This window comes from Mesoplodon bidens, assembly GCF_964165515.1.
Source record: "Mesoplodon bidens genome assembly, chromosome: 9".
Lineage (NCBI taxonomy): Eukaryota > Metazoa > Chordata > Mammalia > Artiodactyla > Ziphiidae > Mesoplodon > Mesoplodon bidens.
In genome coordinates this window covers 72123172-72145506 of record NC_138166.1, presented here as the reverse complement: position 1 = coordinate 72145506, position 22335 = coordinate 72123172, and the positions used below count along the sequence as shown (strand labels likewise).

At 36.4% G+C, this 22335-nt stretch overlaps 1 protein-coding gene across 4 annotated transcripts in view; it reads right to left on the bottom strand.

The window, feature by feature from the left end:
- MDFIC (MyoD family inhibitor domain containing) overlaps window positions 1-22335 on the bottom strand; it is a 103870-nt gene that overhangs the window by 23307 nt on the left and 58228 nt on the right. For all 4 annotated transcript variants that reach the window (XM_081244985.1, XM_081244987.1, XM_081244986.1 and 1 more), the window contains one exon: window positions 15281-15553. In XM_081244985.1, coding sequence (XP_081101111.1) covers window positions 15281-15553 — 273 coding nt within the window. The remainder of the gene's footprint in view (window positions 1-15280; window positions 15554-22335) is intronic.

The window sequence follows — 22335 nt, the reverse complement described above, 5'->3', positions numbered from 1 at the left end:
GCTTTTCAAGAAATCTGTTAAGGGAAAGAAAAACCTGAGGAAGTGCTACAAAGGGATGCAGAATTGAGGAAGAGACATACACAAACACTTGGATACGCTCACAACATATATGCCATGAGACAGGAAAGGTTTGCGTAACTGAAAGACTTAAAACAATATGGGAAGGGGTACTCCGAGGACTAAGTGGACAGCAGGACCTGCAGTAACAGGATGTGCTGCAGCAGAAGGGAGCCGTCTGTTCCTTTGAGATGGGAGGTAAAAACAGGTTCAGATTATTTATGTAAGTTTGCGGGAGAGGCTCAAGGTAGAGAGATACTGAGGAAATGCTGGATGGCCTCTTCTCTCCAGGCAGAGTGAGGGCAAGTTTCAGAGAGCTTTGTTGAAAGAGTAGCAACAAAATGAAGCAGTCATTGTGGAAAATGGGAGAGGGCAGGCCTGCCCAGTTTGCTGCTGTATGCTGGTACCTGAGGGTCTGTGAGAATCCAGTTGAGACCCAAGACCACACATGGGTAGTGACAGCAGTTTTTATGGACATGAAGGTTTCTTCACTATTGTTCAGTTCCTTGGTATAGAGAGAAGGTGAAAAGACAGTGTAGATTTGGGGTTCTGAAAGACAAGTATGTCAGAATGACAGGGTCTCAAGCAAGTTAGGAGATTTGTCAAGAGATCCAAATAAATAAATAAATATATATATATATATATTCCAAATACATATAAAAAGAATATATTAGAATATATTTAAATGTATATTATTTGCATATATATTAAATGCCATCATATAGATACTATTATGTGTGTGTGTGTGTATATATATATATATATATATATATATATATAATAAAATGGTCAACTGGGTTTCAAGAGCCAGTATGTTCATATTTATTTCTGACTAAAACTATATTTTTTTAAAAAGTAACAACAGTAATCAAAGGCACTAGGTTAAAGAATAAAATGGCACTGCTGTACAGAATTTAGTGCACAAGGCTGGGCACATGACAGACCCTTAATAAATACCTGTTGACTTGATGAAATTCGTTTGTAGGGCCTGAGGCAAAGATTCCTTTTGGGTTTACTTTCACTTCTCCTAGCACTCTACAGAACACATTTTCTAGGAGATAGCTACCATAGATGTTAAAACGTTCTTTCTAAAGTAACTACTCTTCTGTCATTCCAAAATACAATTTCTGCATCCCTCACTGAGCATAATTATTAGGAAAAAAATAAACTTCAACTTCTAGTGTCAACTTTAAATTATGTTATGTTATGGGATGTTATTCCCCAAGAGGGCCAGTTCCTCCAGTTTGATTTCCCAAGAGAAGTCAGAGTAGAAATTTAGGCAGGTTTAATACATGGTTGGAAAAGTAGGATATTAATCCATTTTGCTCTTTTCTTTCAATTATCTTCACATTTCCCCCAAACTCCTGGATTTCTCAGTCTTTAGGAGACAACTACTATTTATTTGTATGAATATTTTTCCCTTCAAAATAGGAAATGATTAATTTCCCTGCGCAAGCTTTTATAATTTTTCGATTTTTTTTTCTTCTAATTGCTTCCTATATCCACTTGAGAGTGGTCTACCACCTTCCATTTTCCCTTCTGTCAAGTGTACAAGAAGTAGGGAAGCCCGTACAACTTACCAAGGACCTGTGCTGGGAAGGGGCCTGAGGCCACACTCTGCTGTATATCAATTAAAATCCCTTCGGAAGACTGATTAGTCTGAAACATTCTTCACCAGGTTGTTGACTTTGATTCTTTCCTCTGTTTTCTCCCATACTTTTTTATGGAGAGTTACATTAAGATTATTCAAATGGTGGCAGGCAAAACCATGAAGTTAATTTTCTCCATGCCTCTGTGTCCTGGTATTGCTGATAATGCCTTGGCAAAAGAATATCATTAAAATGTAAAAATAAGTACAACAGTAACTTAGGGATTTACTATTTAATATAATTTTTAAGGTAGAAATTTGAATACGTCCTCAATTTAATATGAGCAAAAATTAAAAAGCTATTTACAAAAATGTGTCCTCTGCATTATGAAAACTGCACACAGAAATGTAAGTTTACAAAACAAGTATGTTACAAAAGAAATTTATACTACGAAGAATGTTATACTACAAAGAATGCTTAGGATGCAAAGGGAGCTAGAGCAGGGATCCTTGTTTATTTCCAAGTGCTATGGACACGAAATAATATTTTTAAATGTGTAAAATGAAATATAAAAGATTTCAATGGAAACCAATTATGCTGGAATAGTTATCATAGTATTAAAAGTTGAGATAAATATGTTTTTAACACATTAAAAACAAGATCTAGAGATGATCTGATAACTACTATAATTTTAAAGTAGTGACTAACAAATGATATTTCATGATTTCTGAAATAACTGTAATGTAATGTAAAAATATCAAAGTCCCAGGTACTACTAACACTACTTAAGTTTATTGCTTTCATTTATAATTAAGTAAAATTTAGTATTTCCTTCAAAGTTTAGAGGTTACTGACATTAAGTTGACTTTTTTTTTTCCCCATCAAAGTCATGGGCTCCCCCCAAAGCTAAGAACTCCTGAACTGGAGGATCGTAAGTGGATCTTTCAAATAGCTTCCTTATGTATTCAACTGAATCCTTCTATAGAAAAAATTTTTCATCTTACAAGAGGTTTTCAGAAATATGGCAACTTTATACCACGAGCTCCCCTCTATCCTATTTCATACTATACTAGTTGAGAGTTACATAAATTAATTATAAAATGTCCTCAAAACTGTCATAGTTTAACACTATATGTAAGTATTAAAATTAATGAGAAAACTTCTAAGAGAAGCTAGTATTTTTGTGTTATCTCAATTAGTTTTAGGACTCAGGCAGGGTCATTTAAGACTGTGGTTTTTTTAAAAAAGCAAAGTAACTATGTATTCTGAAAGAAAAGAAATCAACTCAAATATCATGAGAATCTAATTCAACCTAGAAAAGAATCACTGTTAAAAGTCTTGGGTCTTAGAGAATTTTGGAGTTGTTTCTTTTAAGCTATATACCGATATTCACAAACATACAAACTAAGAATAGTTCCAGATAGTTTTATCTGAAAAGAGTATTAAAACATTATTATTGAAAATGTCATGAATCACTGCCATTTGAGTTCCTCTAAATTGCAGTAAATTGTTGAGTGAAATCATGCAAAAGTTCTAACTGAAATGAGTCAGGAGGGAGGAAAGACAGAAAGTAAGAAAAAGAAATGAGGAGGCAGCGTGTTGAAAGACTGACAGACAGGTGGACAAAGATACAGAAGGTATGCTTTAGAATAATAACCAAAATAAGACAACCAAAATTCTGGGCTTGCAGGCCAGATCTTTAAAGATGGAAGCTTCTCTGATGAGTGTACAAAACAGACATATTTCTAGATGTGTTCCTGTTCCTTAAGAATCTTCTTTTTCAAAAATTCTTTGTTCAAAGTTAATTTCCCTCCAATATTACAATTTTCTATTCATAAACATTTTAGTGTCTATTTAGCCAATAGAACACTAGATCCTTTAAGTGAATAGAGAGAGCAGTGGCAGGCACACAAAGGAAGAAATTGGAAAAAAAATCTAATAATAAAACACTGGGGAAAAAGAAGGAAATTTACAACAGCACCAAAGATAACAATAAAAAAAACCCATAGTATTACTGAAACAGTTTTAGTTAAAGACAAAGCTATGTGAATAATCTATTTAGGTTTAAAGTTTTGAATTTTCTCTTTCCTCCAGATTGTCAATGGGCAGACCACATGGCATTTAGATGTGAACTGAGGTACAAATTATACACCAGTATTTTCTTCAGTTCATCAGCTGAGGTAAATATTTTTATTCTTCTATACTTAAAAATGAAACTAATTTTTTAAAAGTGAAAAACACTTTAGCTAAAGTGGTAAAAATTTAGGCTAAGGTGAAACACAAAATATAAAGAAAATGTTTTGATTTGTCATGAGCATCTAAGATAAAGTTTTACCCTAGGTGGTCACCTCAAATATTTGATGACAAATTATATTAAATGAAAATGCTCTCTGATACTATTTTTCTTTTGTATATACTTCATAAACTACAAGAGACTAATGAGTCACCAGCCAGTTTTTGTCAGAAGATTCAAAACATCCTGCATCTCTTCCCAAAAACTTCTTCCTTTGGGAATTGTAGTATTATGCAGTGTCTAGTGCTATTATTATAACTAGGAAATAATATTTTGAAATCCTTCTAAAATGAATGGAAACTTCTAGCACACTTTACATCATTACAAATGATAAGATAGTTTCTTAGATGGAAGGTTCGCAAAACTGTAAATCCACAATGTCAACTCCTACTGGTCATTTGAAAGATCACCGGTTAAATAAATACAAAGTGCCTCATACGTGTAAGCCTACTAAAGAGGGCACTGTAAAAGATAGTGTCAAAATGTGGCCACTTTCTGCTAATGATCTAAAATCTGAGAGGGGTGATAAGAAATAGATACAGATATCAATAACTACAAGATAGGCACCCTCTAATGGATCTCTTCTGCTTCACCTACTCAAGGACATCCTTGTCCTGCAGAATCTACCAACTTCTTCTCCTCTACTAGCTCATTACCAACAACACTCAACCAATACAGCCCATTTCTAAAAATATTCCCCTTTAGCTCACAGCCCTTTTACTATTCTCCTCTAGGAAAACTCCTTGAACAGAGTAGCCTAGGCTTGCAATCTTTAATTTTTCTCTTTTCATTCTCTCTAGAACCCACTTCAATCAGACTTTTGTCCCCATCACAACACCAAAAGTATGATGGTCACCAATGACCTTCACAGGACAATGTCAATGGTCACTTCTTATTCACCTTACTGGTCTTCCCAGTTGCCATTTGACACATGATCACTCCCTCCATCTTGAAATACATTCTTCATTTGGTTTCCAAGCAGCCCCCTCTTTATTGGTTCCTTCTCCATTGCTGACTACTCATCCCATTTTTTTCAGTTCCTCTTCATTTTCTGACACCTACACACTGGACTGGTCCATAGCTAAGTTCTTGGAATACTAATCAACTTTACTTCCTGGGCAGTAGTTCTCAACCCTGCATGTAAATTAGAATCACGTGGGGAACTTCTAAAGGATGCTGATGCCTCGGCCCCACTCCACTCCAAATGAATTAGATCCTCTGGGGTCTATACCCAGAGTGATATTGCACATTCTACTCCTTTTGCCCAGAAATTCTTACTCCAGGTACCCAGGTGCTGGAATTGAGAACCAAAATCCTAGGGGATCTCATCCACTGAACACTCTGTACACTGATGACTCACAAAACATCTCAGGATGCAGAGCTTTCCTCTCACCTCCAAACTCCTCTATCCAACCACTTATTTCACATCACCACTTGGAAAGACAATGGGCATCTCAAGTCCAACATGTTCAAACCAAACCCTGTTCTTCCCATCTCTGTTAATGGTAAATCCATACTTTCAACTGCTCAGGCCAAATAACCTGGAGTCATCCTTAATCCCTGTCTTTCTCTCACAGTGAAATATCATCCTTCAAGAGATCTTACTCTGCCTTCAAAATACATCCGTATACAACAATATCTCACCACTTCCACCACTGCCCCCCTGATCCAACCCCATCATCTCCCATCTGAATTACTGCAAGAGTCACACAGCAGGCCCCCCTTCTTTGGCCACTGGGTACCTGGAGTCTACTCTCAGCACAAAAGGCAAGTGATACTTAAAAATGGTAAGTCAGGTCATGTCAGTCATCTGCTCAAACCCTGTCACTGGCTTCCCACCTCACTCAAATCAAAATCCTTACAGTGGCTCATTAGGTCCCCCATAATCTGCTCCTCACTTTACTGTTTACTTCTTAGAGATATTTGATTTTAGAATAAGACACCTGAAGGTATCCAGGGTCTTTTGTTACCTTCAGGAATAACACAAGCTCTAACGGGATTTTGTTACTACCTTAGAAACCTGAGGGAAAGAATCATAACTTGATGGATTTTCAAAGAAGCCCATGAACCAAATATAATCAGAATCACTCTCTAAGGGACTATCACAGTTAAATTAATTGGAATTTTGATTGTCTTAACCTTTTAAAGCCTTTGTTGGTGATAGTAATTCAGTGAAGAGTAGACCACATTAAAACACAAATTTACTTTCAAAACATTTTAAAATTAAGCTACTGGATTCGTTTCCTTACTCATCTTTCCTACACTTTTCTTCTAACTCTTTAACTGTGTGTTTACTTGTTTATGTTCTATTTCCTGTCTTATTCAGATACTGTGTGTCAAAGCTATGATTAAATTCAATCAAGGGCCTTAGCAATCTAAAGTATAAGAAGCTATCAACTTCCATCAACTTATGGTCCCAAACAGAAGTCAGGAATTTGGAACTCAGAATCATAAATGTCTGCCCTGTCAATGACTTCCATTCAAATGCAATTAATGTTCCTGGAATGAGGTACGAGTGGGGACTTGATAGGCTTTTTAATCATTTCTTCCTACCAATGTATTCCATAGAAGTTACTCAGAAGGCTTCTAAGATTAATCAACCGTACAACCCATAAAGAGTGGAGTTACCTAGGTTAACAATTCAGTAAATGCTTCTCTGGTTACTCAGGTCTCATGCTTTGATAATGGATGTGCATTTACATAATTCAGTATACTGAACTCTAGATCGAAACTCTAAAGAAATGACATGCTGGCATGTCAATAAGGGTATCATTATTACCTTCTTAAATCTTCAACCTTTCCCTCTCTCCTGGATCCTTTCCATCCAAATGTAAACACACACAAACCTTTCCCATCTTAAAACAACCCTCCGTGGACTCTGGCCTTTCTAGAGCTATTGTCATCAGTGTGTTTCATCCACAACCCCCATCATTCCGGCTTCTCCATAAAAATGGCTCTTAATTAGGTCACCTAATGACATCCACCTTGTTAAATACAACAGAATTATTTCAGTTCTCATCCCACTGAGGCTGTCAGCAATAACTGGTGCAATATTGGGTGCAGGCCTCTTCCTCGAGTTAAAACATTTCTTCTCTGGCCTCCATGACACCACCCTCTCCTTCTCTGAAGCTCCAGTGGTATATTTCCAAATGTTCTTGGATTCTATAGCATTATTTGAAATTGAACAGGTCTAAAACTCAGCTCATGGTCAGTCTCAAACTATATTCAGCTATTCTTCATGATTTCCTAATTTCTATTCATTTTCCCAACTAGTTGAACAAGACGATGAATGGCAGTCCTGCTTAGAATGCATATCTGACTGCTGCTTCAGTTCTATTCAGCTTTAGTCCTGGGCCAGGACCCTTAAACTCAATCCTGAAACCCTAAAGAAAACCTTCACTGCCCACACCTGGCACAACTCTTGGGGTTGAAAACAAACTGTAATCTGAGTAATCCGGGACAAGCCTAGCTGCTGCACCTACCTGTTCCTGTTTCACCTAATAAAACATCACCTAAACTTACCATCACCAGATAAAGAAAAAATTAAAACCTGGATATATTAATAGGGTCATTAGATTTATTCAATTCTTCTTTCCACTTAGCCTATTATTCTGAAGCTGGGTTTCTAAATAGTCTCTTCACTCAGCTACCCCACACCCCAATGCTTCCTGGCCAATCTATCTGTATCTCCATTGTTTTATTTCCTCCCCACCCATCTCCTGAGTGAATGCTAAACTAATTTAAATTCTTAGAGCAGTGGTCTAAGCGTGCCTACAAAACCAAAACACCAAAGGTGGAGTCCACATACAGTGGATAGCTGTGTCTATCTCTTCTTTAACATGGCCCACAAAGCTGTCAGTTATTAGAAAAGAAGCACTCCAAGATTTGAGGCATATTTTGAGGTGTTTCTTATTAGAAAAGAAGCACTCCAAGATTTGAGGCATATTTTGAGGTGTTTCTATGTTTCAAATGTCAAATTTATATATATATATTTCAGAACCTTGTAAAATCTTTGCTTTTCATCAAATGCATGGATATGAGAATAATTTACTATATCATAAATTACAAAGTTAACCTATTTTCCTAAACTCAAAAGGAAGTGTACTTAAATACTTACTTTTGGTCCTAAAGTAACACTTAGCACTTATAAATACTTTGATAGATAATTGTTTTAATTTTTTAAGGACAGCTGATTCAATATTTCAAGTAAATAAGAAGCAATGATTTATATGTGCAGAATGACATAGTCAACTTTGATCATGCCTGCTCTCCACACACACATTCAAACACCCTTCTCTTTGTATTACTGTTGTTCCAGTTAGCTTGCTGGCTGAGCAATGAAATTTATTAAAATCCTGTTTTCCAATGGACTGGCAAATATTGCATCGGAAAGCAGAATTCTAAACCTTTCTCCCACACAATTATTCTGACATGGAATGGAAGGCACTGTGCCTGAGAAAACAGAACAAAACAAAACACAACATCATCCAAGCAAATTAAGTATTTTGAGGGATGCAGCAATATATCTTGCCAAAGTTGAAGGAAATTTGTTTCTGGAATCTCAGATTATAATACTATGGTCACATCATGAAGTCCTATTATTATCATTCCACTAAAATACTAGTACTTCTACAAGAGAATTTTTTTATGGGGGAAAAGTGAATAAGATTTTATAATACTATTAAAACTAAGAATGAACCATTCAATTCCAAGTTTACCTTTCTAATTTTTTTTTTTATGGTTTTAGGATTTGGGCACATATAGTTGACTGAAAAACCATACGGAATAATGAGAAAACTTGATGGGGCTGGAAGACAGGAATTCTGAGTTCCAAGTCTGCCCTGCCTCAGCTGAGTTTCTTTTTTGCCTTTCTTTTAGCTCAAATATCTGCTCTCCCTTTTATCTCCCCTTATTATCTCCCTTAAGGCTTTCAGCAATTCCTGAGGTTTCAACCATAATGTCTGTGAAATGTTAAAGAATAAGTATCTATGTTCTCCAATTTATGTTCCTTACCTGAAAAATGTTATGTTTCACCATTTATGGTAAGTCAGGCACTAGGCTGTGTGCTCGAGGCTAAAAGATGAATAGAAGAGAATCTTTGCCTTCAATGAGATTACATTTTAGTGCGGAAGACAGAGAGTGAAAGAAACAAACTCCAGTATCATTTTGTATTTGGAGGATACTATGGGGACCCAAAAGAAGAGCAATTAGCCCAAAACTGGGGCATCAGGAGATGATGCTTGAGTTCTGAAAAAAAATGTGTAGAGGTCAAGAAGGCAAAGTAAGTTATAAGAACATTCCAGGGTGAGGGAAGATAAGCAGCAAAGGCATTCAGCTGTGTCGTTAACCATGTGTGCAGGGAACTTCAAGCATGCAGAGAAGGCACAATTTCAAGTGCAAGGAGTTAAGTCAGGGTTTGCAGATGATGAGGAGAGAAGGGGAAATGGTGAGGTCAAGGAAGGAGGGGGAGGGATCTATCTGAATCACCTAGTGGGCTTTTCAAACTGTCCTGCTCAGTTGTGCTATATATCTCCTTTGAAGGCTGTGTGCCCCACCCAGACTGCCTCCCAGTCATGGCTGTACTCCTCCTACTGGTGACAGGATGCCTGTCCCTATGGTAGTTGCGAAATACGGCTACACTATGAATGCAAGGGAAAATACATGGAAAAGAAGAGGAACAGGAGTCTAAAAACAAGACTGAGAAAAGGTAAGAAGCCAAGAGACTAGTTTAAAGAAAGGGAAGCAGACAGAATGAGTAAAATGGGAGGACTGGGCTTAAGTCCATCCCTATAGGGCCAAAGCTTTCCTAAAGATCTTGTTAGCATCCCCAGCTCAACAAGTCTAAAACCAATTCATCATTTTATCTATGGTAATAGTTCATTACTAAAATACAAAAAGATTATAAAGGCAATCAAAGTACAGATGCTTAACATATAGCAGTATTCTGGGTTTACATAATTGCAACATAGAATTTCTGCATCATGGAGAAAAAAGAAATACGTTTCATGATATAAAATGATGTCCTTCAGAGAAGTTGTAAGTATCTGGCTACATAGTTTCGGAAGAACAGGGCATCCCAGGCTGCCTATGGACTGGTCCTTGCCAGTCTCATCTTTCCTACTTTGACTCCTCAGCAAAAAACTATTTCTGGTTTTCTGAACAAAATACATTATTTCACAAGCCCCCTTCAGCCTTGAATGCCTCTTTCAACTCCCTAAACTTGTGTTATCCTTCAGATCTCCATCCAGGCATTGCCCTGTCCAGAAAGCTGACATTCCTGACCCTTCCTTCCCTGTGTGTTCCTTCATGATGATGATGATAACAGCAGCTACACTTAGAACAGAGCCTGGCCCGGATGAAGTATATGCTAACTCAACTGAATGCAACATCAACTCAACTCCTCTTCACAACCATCCTATGATACAGGTAACTAATTACATCCCCATTTTACAGATAAGACCCTGAGGCACAAAGAGATTAAGTAACCTACCCGAGGATACAACATGGGCCACTGGTAAAGCCAATATTTGAACCCAAGAAGACTGGTTCTAGAGTCTGTGCTCTAATAACCAGGCTATGCTGCCTCTATGATTTAAAATGAGACTGTTCCTAGATATTGCCATGTATGCAATGCTCCTGACACTTTTGTTCAGCATTTATGTTCAATGAGCTGCTGGGATGGGATATGCAATTTCTCTATAAGTACTAAATCTATATTTTAAGATGAAGTATGTTAACTATCAAATATTCCTAAAAAGTATAAAAATCTCTTCCAAAAATATCTTCGTTGAAACTTAATTTTTACAAAAACATATAGCTATAACTGGCACACCTAAGATGTGTTAGGATTCACTATTCCTATAAGAAAAATCATCTCAGAGTCTAATGAAAACCCTTGGTAATTTGAATATTATGATACTAAATTATACTACAATTATTTCAAAGGTCAAGAATCTTAAACATTTAGTCTTAAAACTTTCTACCTGGGTGATGCAATCAGGAGATTGAAGTATGTATGAAAATATTTAATTATATAAAACAAGTAGAAATCTACTAATTTAATAATCTTTAAATAAAATGTACAATATTTTCCCACCTGGGTATTTTTTTCCTCTATTTCATAAAAGGAACTTCTTTAAAGAACATTTTTTTAAATGAATATGAGTACATATTTTAACTTTCCAGTGCTAGTTTCAAGGAAGTGGTTTGGAATAAAACATTGCATCATTTATTAACTTGTGCAAAACTCTATGAAGCTATAGTACTGAACACCACTGTAAATTTTTTAAAAATGGACTCAGACCCAATCCAGCCTCTTCAGAAATTTATGGTCTAGTAGGGAAGGAAAATGGACACAGAACACAGGTGTGAAACCTGTTTTTAAAATTTTAGAAGAATTTAAAGGAGGCCAATGTTTACTAATCAGAAGATCCCTGCCTGACCCACAGCTGCAATGATATCAACATCCCATGTGATGTTAGGATGGCCACTAAATTACCTTTTCCTCAGAGAACTTTAAGGCAAAATACCATAGTGGTTTCGAGCATAGACTATAGAGCCAGAATGATCTGGGTTTGAGTCTCATTTCTATCATGTACTAATTTGACTTTGGTGGGTTCACTTAACCTTTCTGTGCCTCAGTTCTCTCATTTATAATTAAATAATTACATACAGTTCATAGAATTATAGTGCTATTAGGAGGATTAAATGAGTTCATGTGAGTGAAGTAGGTGGAACAGTACCTGGTATACAGAATGGTATACAGAATGAACCTACATAACTAACTCTATGAATCAACATAGCTTAAAAAGAGAATCTGATGAAACACATGTCTATTTGTACTGAGGCCTTAAATAACCCACAGTTAAAGACATATGAAAAGATGTCACCAACCCACTGACCCAATTGTGTGGCTGGGTCCATCCTTACCTCTGTATAAGCAATGGACCCACATCATAGTGTTTTCCAAACTTGGTCAGCAAAGTAGCCCTTAATGAAAGACTGTGAAAGAGTTATACATTTAATTCCACCATCTGAACCAGAAAAATGTCCCTCTGGTTATTGATATTGTTTATGTGCAATAAAAAAAATAACCACAAGCACTATTTATCCAGAAAAAAACACACATTGCCAAACTGGGCAAGGTTAACTGTTTTTAAGGTTTTCAGCGAATATTGTTTTGCTAGCATTTGCTCACTTTGCTATAAGAACAGGCATAGACAATGAAGCCTTAAGAAAAATGTGAAACAAAAAGAAAAACATAAAACTGAGAAAAGTCTAGTAATTAAATCCCCCATTGTTTTTTAAAAAATAATTTCTATCCATTTTTAATAGTATCACAAATCAAGCCTGTTCAAGACCTACTGTTCTGACATATAGGCCTCCTGAAATCCAGATACTATCTCTGTTTATCGAAACTATTTACAATAGCCAAGACATGGAAGCAACCTAAGTGTCCATAGACAGATGAATGGATAAAGAAGATGTGGAATATATACACAATGGAATATTACTCAGCCATAAAAAAGAATGAAATAATGCCACTTGCATCAACATAGTATGATAATCTCTAGGTTCATCTAAGTGAAATAAGCCAAAGACAAATATCATATGTATAGATGACAAATATTATATGATATCGCTTATATGTGGAATCTAAAAAAATGATACAAATGAACAAACTTATGGTTACCACAGGGGAAAGTGGGGGGGAATAAATTAGGAGTTTGCAATTAAAATATAAACAAACACTACTACATATTAAATAGATAAACACAAAGGACCTACTGTATAGCACAGAGAACTATACTCAAGATCTTGTAATAACCTATAATGGAAGAGAATGTAAAAAAATATGTGTGTACATATATATAACTGAATCTCTTTGCTGTGTACCTGAAACTAACACAACATTGTAAATCAACTATATTTCAATAAAAAGAAATATTTTTTTAAAATTTCTGCCATTGCCCTGTTCTATCAGCAGTTATTAGATTTCTACTTGCCCAGAATTCACATATTCTATACAGCAAAACACCTGTTCCGAGAGTGAAGCAGCTTTGCTATAAAGAAAGCACCACAGAATCCTGGAATCGAACCTAACCTTTTAGATTTCTAATCCAAGGCATTTTCTAGAAAAAAGCAGCCCCAGACCCAAGTGCCCCCACTAGTTGGTGGCAGAGCGGAGGTCCTTTTAATTTGCCATCTACCAGTTCTGTGCTTTTTGTTTGTTTAAACTTTCCTTCAAAACTGAAAGTCAGAAGAAACAATAAAATTTGAAGGCACAACCTTAAATAGCAGCAAAAAGCAGGAAGATGTCTATCTTTGAGAAAATACGTAGCAGGACAATGGAATTTTCATCTAAATTCAAGTAATCACAATAAAAGGAACCTACCATCAGGCTAAATTGTATAGTGTAAGAGTGAAGTAAGTGGGTAGGACATTGTACAATATACTTAGACAACTCCATTGGCATTTCCTACTCCTCATACCCCCGATCCAATCTGGAACAGATTTTGTAATAAGAGAAGGATTAGAAGGGACTTCCCTTATCCACACCTTTGAAGTCAGCCCTAAGTATGTGTGGGGAAGAGGAGGATAGTAGAGAAAAAGCAAGGAAGAGGAGAGAGAGAGAGAGGGAGAGTAGAATTATATTTCATTTATATTACTTCATTTATATAACTACTGGTTTTCCTCTTCCTTCATATGTTACTTACAAAGCTGCATTCTTCCATTAGAAATCAATTCAGACATGGTATTAAAAATAAGTGAATAATAACAAATTTTATAAAAATTCCATAAGCTATTTCAAGTTGGATATGCAAATGTTACCATTATTTAAAATCAGTAACTATCAAATGGAAAATTAGAGGTTAGGGGCACAATAAGAAAAGTCAAATGTATAAAACAAGAAGATTTCAATTGCATTCAATTATTTCACCCAATCACTTAGAAGCAAAGATTCTCTATCAAAAATTGCATTGCCTTCCCAACTCCTTGGAGAGCCAGTTTAGTTAACAGCCTACCTATGCTTCAGAGATGACCATGCAGCTTACATGTCAAACTCATTTTAAAGTGTCAATCATGTCGCCTTCAATCTAATTAGTTTGGAAAGTAGTGTCACTGACCTGGAACTATGCAGACCATTTATTATCATATCATTTGATCAGCCTAACACTTTACCTCAGTTGAGTTTGAGACACCTGTAGCCAAAATGTAATATCCTTTTTCCCACTCATTACTGGTAACTCTCAATACAATTTCCTATTTACAACTCAATTTCTCTCTCTATGAATAAGCATGGCCAACTTCACAGAAGCATCCTCCGAATTTCCCTTCTTTAAGATTTCATGATAATTAAAATAGAAAGGTAAGGGGAACAAGAAAAATATTTTATATTTTATCTATATGAATGTATATATATACACACACACAAACACAATACCTGAACCAGAAAAAATACATATATATATTTAAAAAAAAAGATTTGAGTTTTTGATGCCCACGAACTGCTGAAAGGAGGGAAGTGGTAGAGCAGAGGGACATGCACATATGCTGGGGGAAATCTGGGACCTTAACTTTGAGGGAAAGCTATTCTTTTTTTGACCTAACACCACCGCCATTTTTATAAAAGGAATCTGTAGGTTATAAACCCAACATCACCAGATGGGTTTGTGTCATAATAAAGAAAAGCTTTTTCCAGCTTCATAGTATTTAATTAACAAGGTAGTCACTAACTCCTGAGAGGTCAGAGAACACAGCCTAGTGCCCCTAGGGAAGGAGCTAAAGGCCAGACCACAGTGAGCTTGGAATGAGGCAGGGTTGGGGGAGGGGAGCTGTCCAGGGCAGCACTGGTAGCTGGAAGATACTGGTGCATCAAGCAACAGAGATCACCTAGCCCACTCCCTGGCAAAAGCATGAAAATTACCAAATCTTTGCTTTAGTTTTGCATATTTAAAAACTGATTCGCAAGACAAAAATACAAGCGGGTATCTCCGAACCACAGCATAACATATTGAATCAGGGATGAAAAAAAATACATACATTCATATGCCACCAAAACGTTGTATTTGTATTTTTAAAGGTGGTATTAAAAAAAGAAGTATAGCAGTCATATTTAAAGTAATGACTATTCACTCTAGATGACAATCTAAAAGCAGGATGTCAGCTGCCAACGCTTCCGTTCCCGGCCTGTGCTTTCCTTTGGGGAAGCTGCATTTTACCAAAATTCCTGCTTGGAGGATAAGCAAGATTCTTCATTTATGTTTGCTTGATCAAATAATTCTTCGTGAATATGATTTTACATCTGGTCAAGTAAAATATGCATATATTTCACACTTACCTTCAGGTGAAGAGCCTGTCTTTTGAGAAAAGACAGCATTTACTTTACTCTTCTTACTGATGTCACTGTTTACAGACAAGCTGGATTGAATTTTTCTATGCATTTTTTGAGAAACAGGTGCTGAAAGTCTTCGATTCTCTGCAGATACATGTTTGGCCCCGTGGTGGATTCCATTTCCATTGCTCAGACTTGGGTGGCCGTTCTTTATCTTGCTTATTTCCTCCTCACTTTCCTGTGCTGCAGTTTGAAGCTGAGGCAAGCGCTGAGGTTGGGCTAAGTGAAAAAAACAGGCAAAGTTTATCCAGTTAAAAAAATGAATATTTGAAAATAATCAAAATAGACTCAGTAACAGACTTTCTTGGATTTTACCCATGATCCTAAAAGTGAAGAGGGGGGAAAAAAAAGGAAACCATGAATAAACATGAACATAGAGAAAGCATAATTACTAAAAGGGAAAATGGAAAGGAGGTCATCGGGGTGGCTTTCCACAAGGGATATAAAAAGAGGAGAAAAAAAGGTATTTTTTTTTCTTAAAAAAATTTAAGTTGCGGGCCTCCCTGGTGGCTCAGTGGTTGAGAGTCCGCCTGCCGATGCAGGGGATACGGGTTCGTGCCCCGGTCTGGGAGGATCCCATATGCCGCGGAGCGGCTGGGCCTGTGAGCCATGGCCGCTGGGCCTGCGTGTCCGGAGCCTGTGCTCCGCAACGGGAGAGGCCACAACAGTGAGAGGCCCGCATACCGCAAAAAGAAAAAAAAAAAAAAAAAAAAATTTAAGTTGCAAATCTGAAAACCGTTAATTCAAAACTCATTCAACAGCTAATGTGGATTGTTTTCTAAGTCCCAGGTCCTTTTTTAGGTGCCATAGACAAGCAGTATTATAGCAATATCCCTGAAAATGATAAACTGCTCAATTACCTTTTGAGATAAGAGGCAAGGAACAATGAGGTCAGGTATCAAAGCTGGATAAGAGAACGTGATAGTTGTTTTTCTTTTTAATTCCACTTTAAATTCTGAAGAAGAAAACCTTTTCCATATTCTTTAATTTGATTTTAAAATAAACCATTTATGGAAAGATAGGAATAGAAAAGAACTTCCTTAATCTGGCAAAACGCATCTATCAAAATTAAAAGTCAACACTGGAGAAGTGCTCCTGTTTGGTCAGGACCAAGAAAAGAATGCCCACCTTCACCCTCTTATGCAACATTACACTGGCAAAAACAATAAACACCAAAAAGAAAAAAAACAGGGGTGAGTCCTGGAAAGGAAGAAACAAAATTTCTGAGATGGGTACATAATTGAATATTCCAGGGGAAATCTAAGAGACTATACATTCTGAAAAACTAAGAATTTAGCAAGACTTATACACGATGAACCATATTCAAATCAACCAAATTCTACAAGCCAACAGTAAGCAACTAGCAAATATGCAAGAAAAATTGAACTCTTCATAGAAACAAAAAAAGAAAAACAAGCCAACAAACAAAAAACCCTATAAGTATCTAGGAATTAAGCTAGAAAAAAGGCGGCAGAGATTTTGTGGCAAAAATTACAAATCATTACTGAAAGACATAAAAGAAAACCCTAATAAATTGAGAGAGTATAAATATGTTAATTCTGATAATATGTTAATTCTCCCCAATTTATTTAATGTAATTCCCATAAAATTTCCAAAAGGCTTATTTGTGGAACTTGATGAGCTGATCCCAAAATTTATAAGTAAGAGTACAGAATCACTAAGGAAATTTTAAGGAAGAAAAAGACAAATGTGGGACTTGACTTACCAGATATAAAGTCTTATTTTAAAACTACAGTAACTAAGACAGTATGGTGGTGGCCCAGGCATAGACATAAACCAATGGAACAGCAGAGAAAGTCCCCAAAATGTATATGTATGCACATGCAAATGCATGTATCTCTCATACAAAGAAATATCAGATGTATTAAATGTCTATATATGAAGAGCTTAAAAGAAAATTATAAAAGAACATTTTATTAGCATAACACTAAAAAGGGCAAACTACTTTGATCCTTTGGACAACAAATCACAAAACAAGCGGGTGACTAGTGATCATCTGTCTGCCCAGCAGTTCTGAATACCCTCATAGCTTTTGATAACATCCTCTTTCTCTTCCCTACATTCCTCTTGAATTAGAGGGCACATAATTGACTTACATTCTACCAAGGAGAAGTATGCAGAAGTGCAGAAGGTTCAGAAGTACCAATGCAAGATGGCAGCCACACCTGGGTCGTGGAGCCTCTCGCACAGACAGCAAAGAAGGCATTTGTTGGTCTTGGCAGTGGGTGAAGTGTCTTGTCCACTTCCTAGCAGACCAGTGGGCCTAGGGTGCAGCATTAGTGGGGTTTTCATTAGGGAAGCCCCATTGAATGGATGGGCATGATCCTTGGCTGTGTAACTCTTGGGAGAATCTATTGCTACTAATACATTTATTTTCTATAAATTAGCTAAAATGGATTCTGGTTTTTGCAGCTAAGAGCCCTGATCTCAACCCAAAATGTTATCTGTTTACATTGGTTAAGTAATGAGGTTCTTAAAATAAACATTTACCTTGCTTGTGTAGCTCCTAAGCAGAGTTACCAATCATAGCATTTCATCAAAACAACAGCAACAACAAAAACCATTTGGTGTGAAATTTTACTATTATATAATTTCCTGAAATTTTAAAATCTGAAGCTGCTGTATTAGTCTTTTCTGTTTATGATTATGAATAGTTAGGAAATGTAAATTAAATCTGAATAGTAAGAGGTCTTTGACTTAGAAAAAGTATTGCATGCAAAACTGTAACAGTTATACATGGCACTGATAAGTCTAAAATGGACTAATTACCTGTCATCTGGGGACTACCTAAGACTTGGTATATATTTTTGACAAACAAGACAGCTTGCATTTGAGTGACTCTTTAGCACACATTGTTTACTTCCATTCTTGTTCACATATCCTATGTCTCTTAAGGAAAAACATCTTAACATTCCAGAATATTTTACTCATGAATGTGCATATTCTAAGAAAAAAAGTTTGTTTTTTTCCTGCTTAATGAAAGCATCCTTTCATACCAAGTCTATTAACAATAATACCCAATTTATAAAACTAATATATGAACTCCTCTTAGAGTTATTCAGTTTTTTAGTGATAAGGAGAATAGTTTTCTAAACATTTATTATTTGGGAATAACACAAAGTAACAGCTATAAAATTTATCAAAATGTTCTGTTTTTCTCCTAACTTCTGGTGAAAAGAAAAAAAGAAGGCTACTTCTCTGTTTACTAGCTATATATGCCCTTCTCAAAACTGAAATCAACAATCAAGGCTTGTGCCGGAGATCTATTTCTTATGGGTGTGCAATCATTTGATCCAGAGATTAATTTGCTGCTCCTGTAACTTCTTGTATCAACTAGAATGACATCCTAATGACTGCTATTGAACATAAAGCTAGTTATGCATATGTATTTAACGGGATGCCAAAGAAGACAGTTAAACCTAATTTGGTGTTCTTTTCAGAGCTCCTTCCAATAATCGCACCAAATGAATGGAATGTTTTGGGCCACTTCTTCTCTGCAAAGAATAATTCAAGCAATCTGAGAGCTGGGTTAAGTTGAAATGTTACTGACCAATGCTGGGGAGACTTATCAATCAAAAAGGCCCTGTCATATTCCATAATCCAAGGTCAATTTAAAATTATTATGTAATAAACATTCTCCATAAGTAAAAATAAAGGTGGCAAAAGACATCAGGTCTTGTCACCAAATTCTAAAACCGACAGGTCTGACCTTTTCCTACTATCAAAATTGACTTTTTGCAAATTACTGGGTATGGCCGGAGTGATATTCAAACATATCCTTAATGATTTATCTACATTTCAATCTTCAAAATGATATCTATTTCTGTTGGCAGATAAATGATAGTACATTCATTTTTGTTTCACTGCCACCTAATTATTTTTAGTGTAGTTTGTATTATGGGTCAAGTAACCAAGTATTATCTCTTCACTCCAGTTTCTTAACATTATGATTTTGTCAGATGCATGCAATATATGAGTCAAATCAAAACTGGATAAACCCTAGATATATGAATTATCTTAAAAGACATTTAACTTCACTGATAATTTTTCATAGATGTGAATTAAATCTTACAGTAAAAGTACAACTAAAACCAAATCAGGAATGTGATTTTATTCTTGAATAAAGAACAGAAACATCTGACTGATTAAACCATAACTACTTGGCTTTAAACAGATTTCTTTTCCTTATTGTGTAAAAGTTGTGTATGGCTTAAAAAAAAAAGCACACTAATATGGGAACGACACAATGCTTCTTAAAACACAAGTGATGCCTAGGGACCCTCACTCTCCTTTTAATGATCCACTGCTCTCATTCAGCTGTCTTTCTTTTTTCAAATCTTTACATATGTGACAGCTCTCAAAAGTAGACCATAGACCATCTGGCATTTTCAGAGGTGTAACTTGTGCAAATTCAGCTCTATTGGGAGTGCACTGCTATCTTCTGCCTGCGTTATAAAGGGACAATAGAATGTAGAACTTATGAGTTGTTTGGAATTATTCATTTTTTTGCCTGTATATTCAAGAAATTTTACAAACTCTGCATTTTGTACTACATAATCACATGCGTTAAAGGTACAAAGAAACTTTTTGACACCTCTTTTCTACAGAAGGCTGGCATTTTGTTTGATATGTGAACATTCAGCATCTGTTATATCATTCTAAACAGGATGGGTGCTTCTACAAAAGACCCCATTTTAAACTTACTCTATATGAGCAAAAAAATGTATTCTTGATATTCACTAACAAATGCAATACACATCAAAATTTCAAATACCAGTTATATGAACATTCAGCATCTCCAAACCTGGATAGCATTGGTCACCCGCTTACCATATGTGTAAAGAATTTTTTTATTTAAATCATTGTTCACACAATGCACCATGATTGTAATTTTAATATCCATGATGAATAGTTACAAATGTCTTAAGAAATACTGTGCTTTCTAGGTTCAAATGTTTTCAATCAGGAAGGAAACCAATAGAATTAGATCTAGTGATTTTCAATAATAATAAATATGGGAGTAATGAGTCAATAGCATGAACTTCTTTTGATAAAATTTTTTTTAAAAAAACTGGGTGATATTGGAGCTATTAATAACTATACTTGAAACTGCAGCTGCTGGAGTAGCAATATAAAGCAACATTCTGCTATAGTGTATAATCTATTAGAATGTGCAAATCATCTTCAGTCGCTGGTCTCTTTACACAAGTCAGATTTAATAAAATTACAAAAGAATTCTCATGCCATTTAGTCAGTTTAAATGGTTGTTGTACACATACAAAAAAAAGTCTAAATTAAATGCTTAGGATTTAAAATTGTCAGTAACAAAATGAACAAAATAGAATATGGAGAACAGAATATGGACAGGGGAAATTGACTTGGTGTAAACCGAATTTACTCTTCCTAGGGATAGTTAAAAAGCTTTTATTGGGTACAAAGTACTATGCTACTCCACGGTCACTATGAGACAGACAGACAGACAGACAGACACACACACACACACACACGTAGACTTTATTTATACATATCTATAACAAAATAGTGTTTTAATATATATACATAAAATATGTATCTACATACAATAATAGCTTTAAAAGTTTCTTACTTCAATATGCACTAATATGAAAAAACTATACTACTTTATTGTTATCATGTAAATTTAGGCTAAAATCAACTAAAATAAATGTGCTATTAGACAACCAGGTATCAGCTTGATGCAAGCCTTTCTCAGTGTGCAGACCCTGCGTGGACCCAGCATCCTAACACACACTCTGGAAGCTCCTGGCATTTTCTATTTCTGTGTCCTTAGTTCCCCTCCAAGGGCCTTATGATTTTCCATCTTCATTTTATTTAATGTGTGTACTAACATATTGAGATATATTTTGGAACTGTAATTTTTTTAGAACCTTGATCATTTGAGAATCCCAATTAAATTCTGACTACATGACTGAGGGCTCACAGGATGGAGGGGATTGTCTTATGATGCTATCACAGTGGTTAGCATTTTTAACAGTAATTCCTTTTTAAGTATTGCAAAATAAATCACCAGAAGTCAGGGCTTAGATGTACTTCTTCCCAAAACAACAGAATACAACTTTTAGAAGTTTGGAGAATTGAGCACTTTTCTCCATTTCATAAAGAACATTTAGGAAGTACTTAAACATCTTTAAGTAGAGCCTGGAAGAGGGTGATTGCTAGCTGTTCACCAGATCCATCCTCCCCATTGTCCTGGGCATGGGGCTAACCCATTTCCCAGCCTCCCTTGCAGTTCAGTTCAGCCACGTGTCCATGTTCGCTCTGAAGGACTAAGAAATTATTCTTGCCACTTCTAGGCTGGGGCCTTAAGACTTGGTTGTGTCCTCCCTATACTATTTTTCTTGGGCACTTGGGCAACCCAGCTTTGACCACAGCTGAGGGAAATATCTTAAGGGATGTTGGAGAAACCGAACAGAAGGAATCTGCATGGCAGCAGGGAAGAGAGCCTCTCAGTGACCTGGAACGCTCATCTCATACTGTTACATAAGAAATAAACCTTGAGGTGAGCGCTGTGCTCTGGGCGCCACAATCCTGAGGACACGGCCTCTCTGACACCTCCGGCCCCGGGGAATTGGCGGCATCTGCAGTGGGAGCGGCCATAGCCACCTCAGCTCCTCACTCGGGTCCTTCCCATCGCCTACACTGAGAGCCTGTCCCGGCCACGGGGACACCTCTTTTGTCCTCCCTTCCAGGTTCACAGGACCGACAGACGGCCGTGGCAACCGAGGGCTGGACTTCAAGCAGCAGCAAGCTGGCTTGCTCTATGCCAACCTGCTTCTCCACCTGTCTCTCAACAAAACCTTCTCCTACACCTGTAATTTGAAAAAGAGACCTTCAAGATGGCAGAGGAGTAAGATGTGGAGATCACTTTCCTCCCCACAAATACATCACAAATACATCTACATGTGGAACAACTCCTACAGAACACCTACTGAACGCTGGCA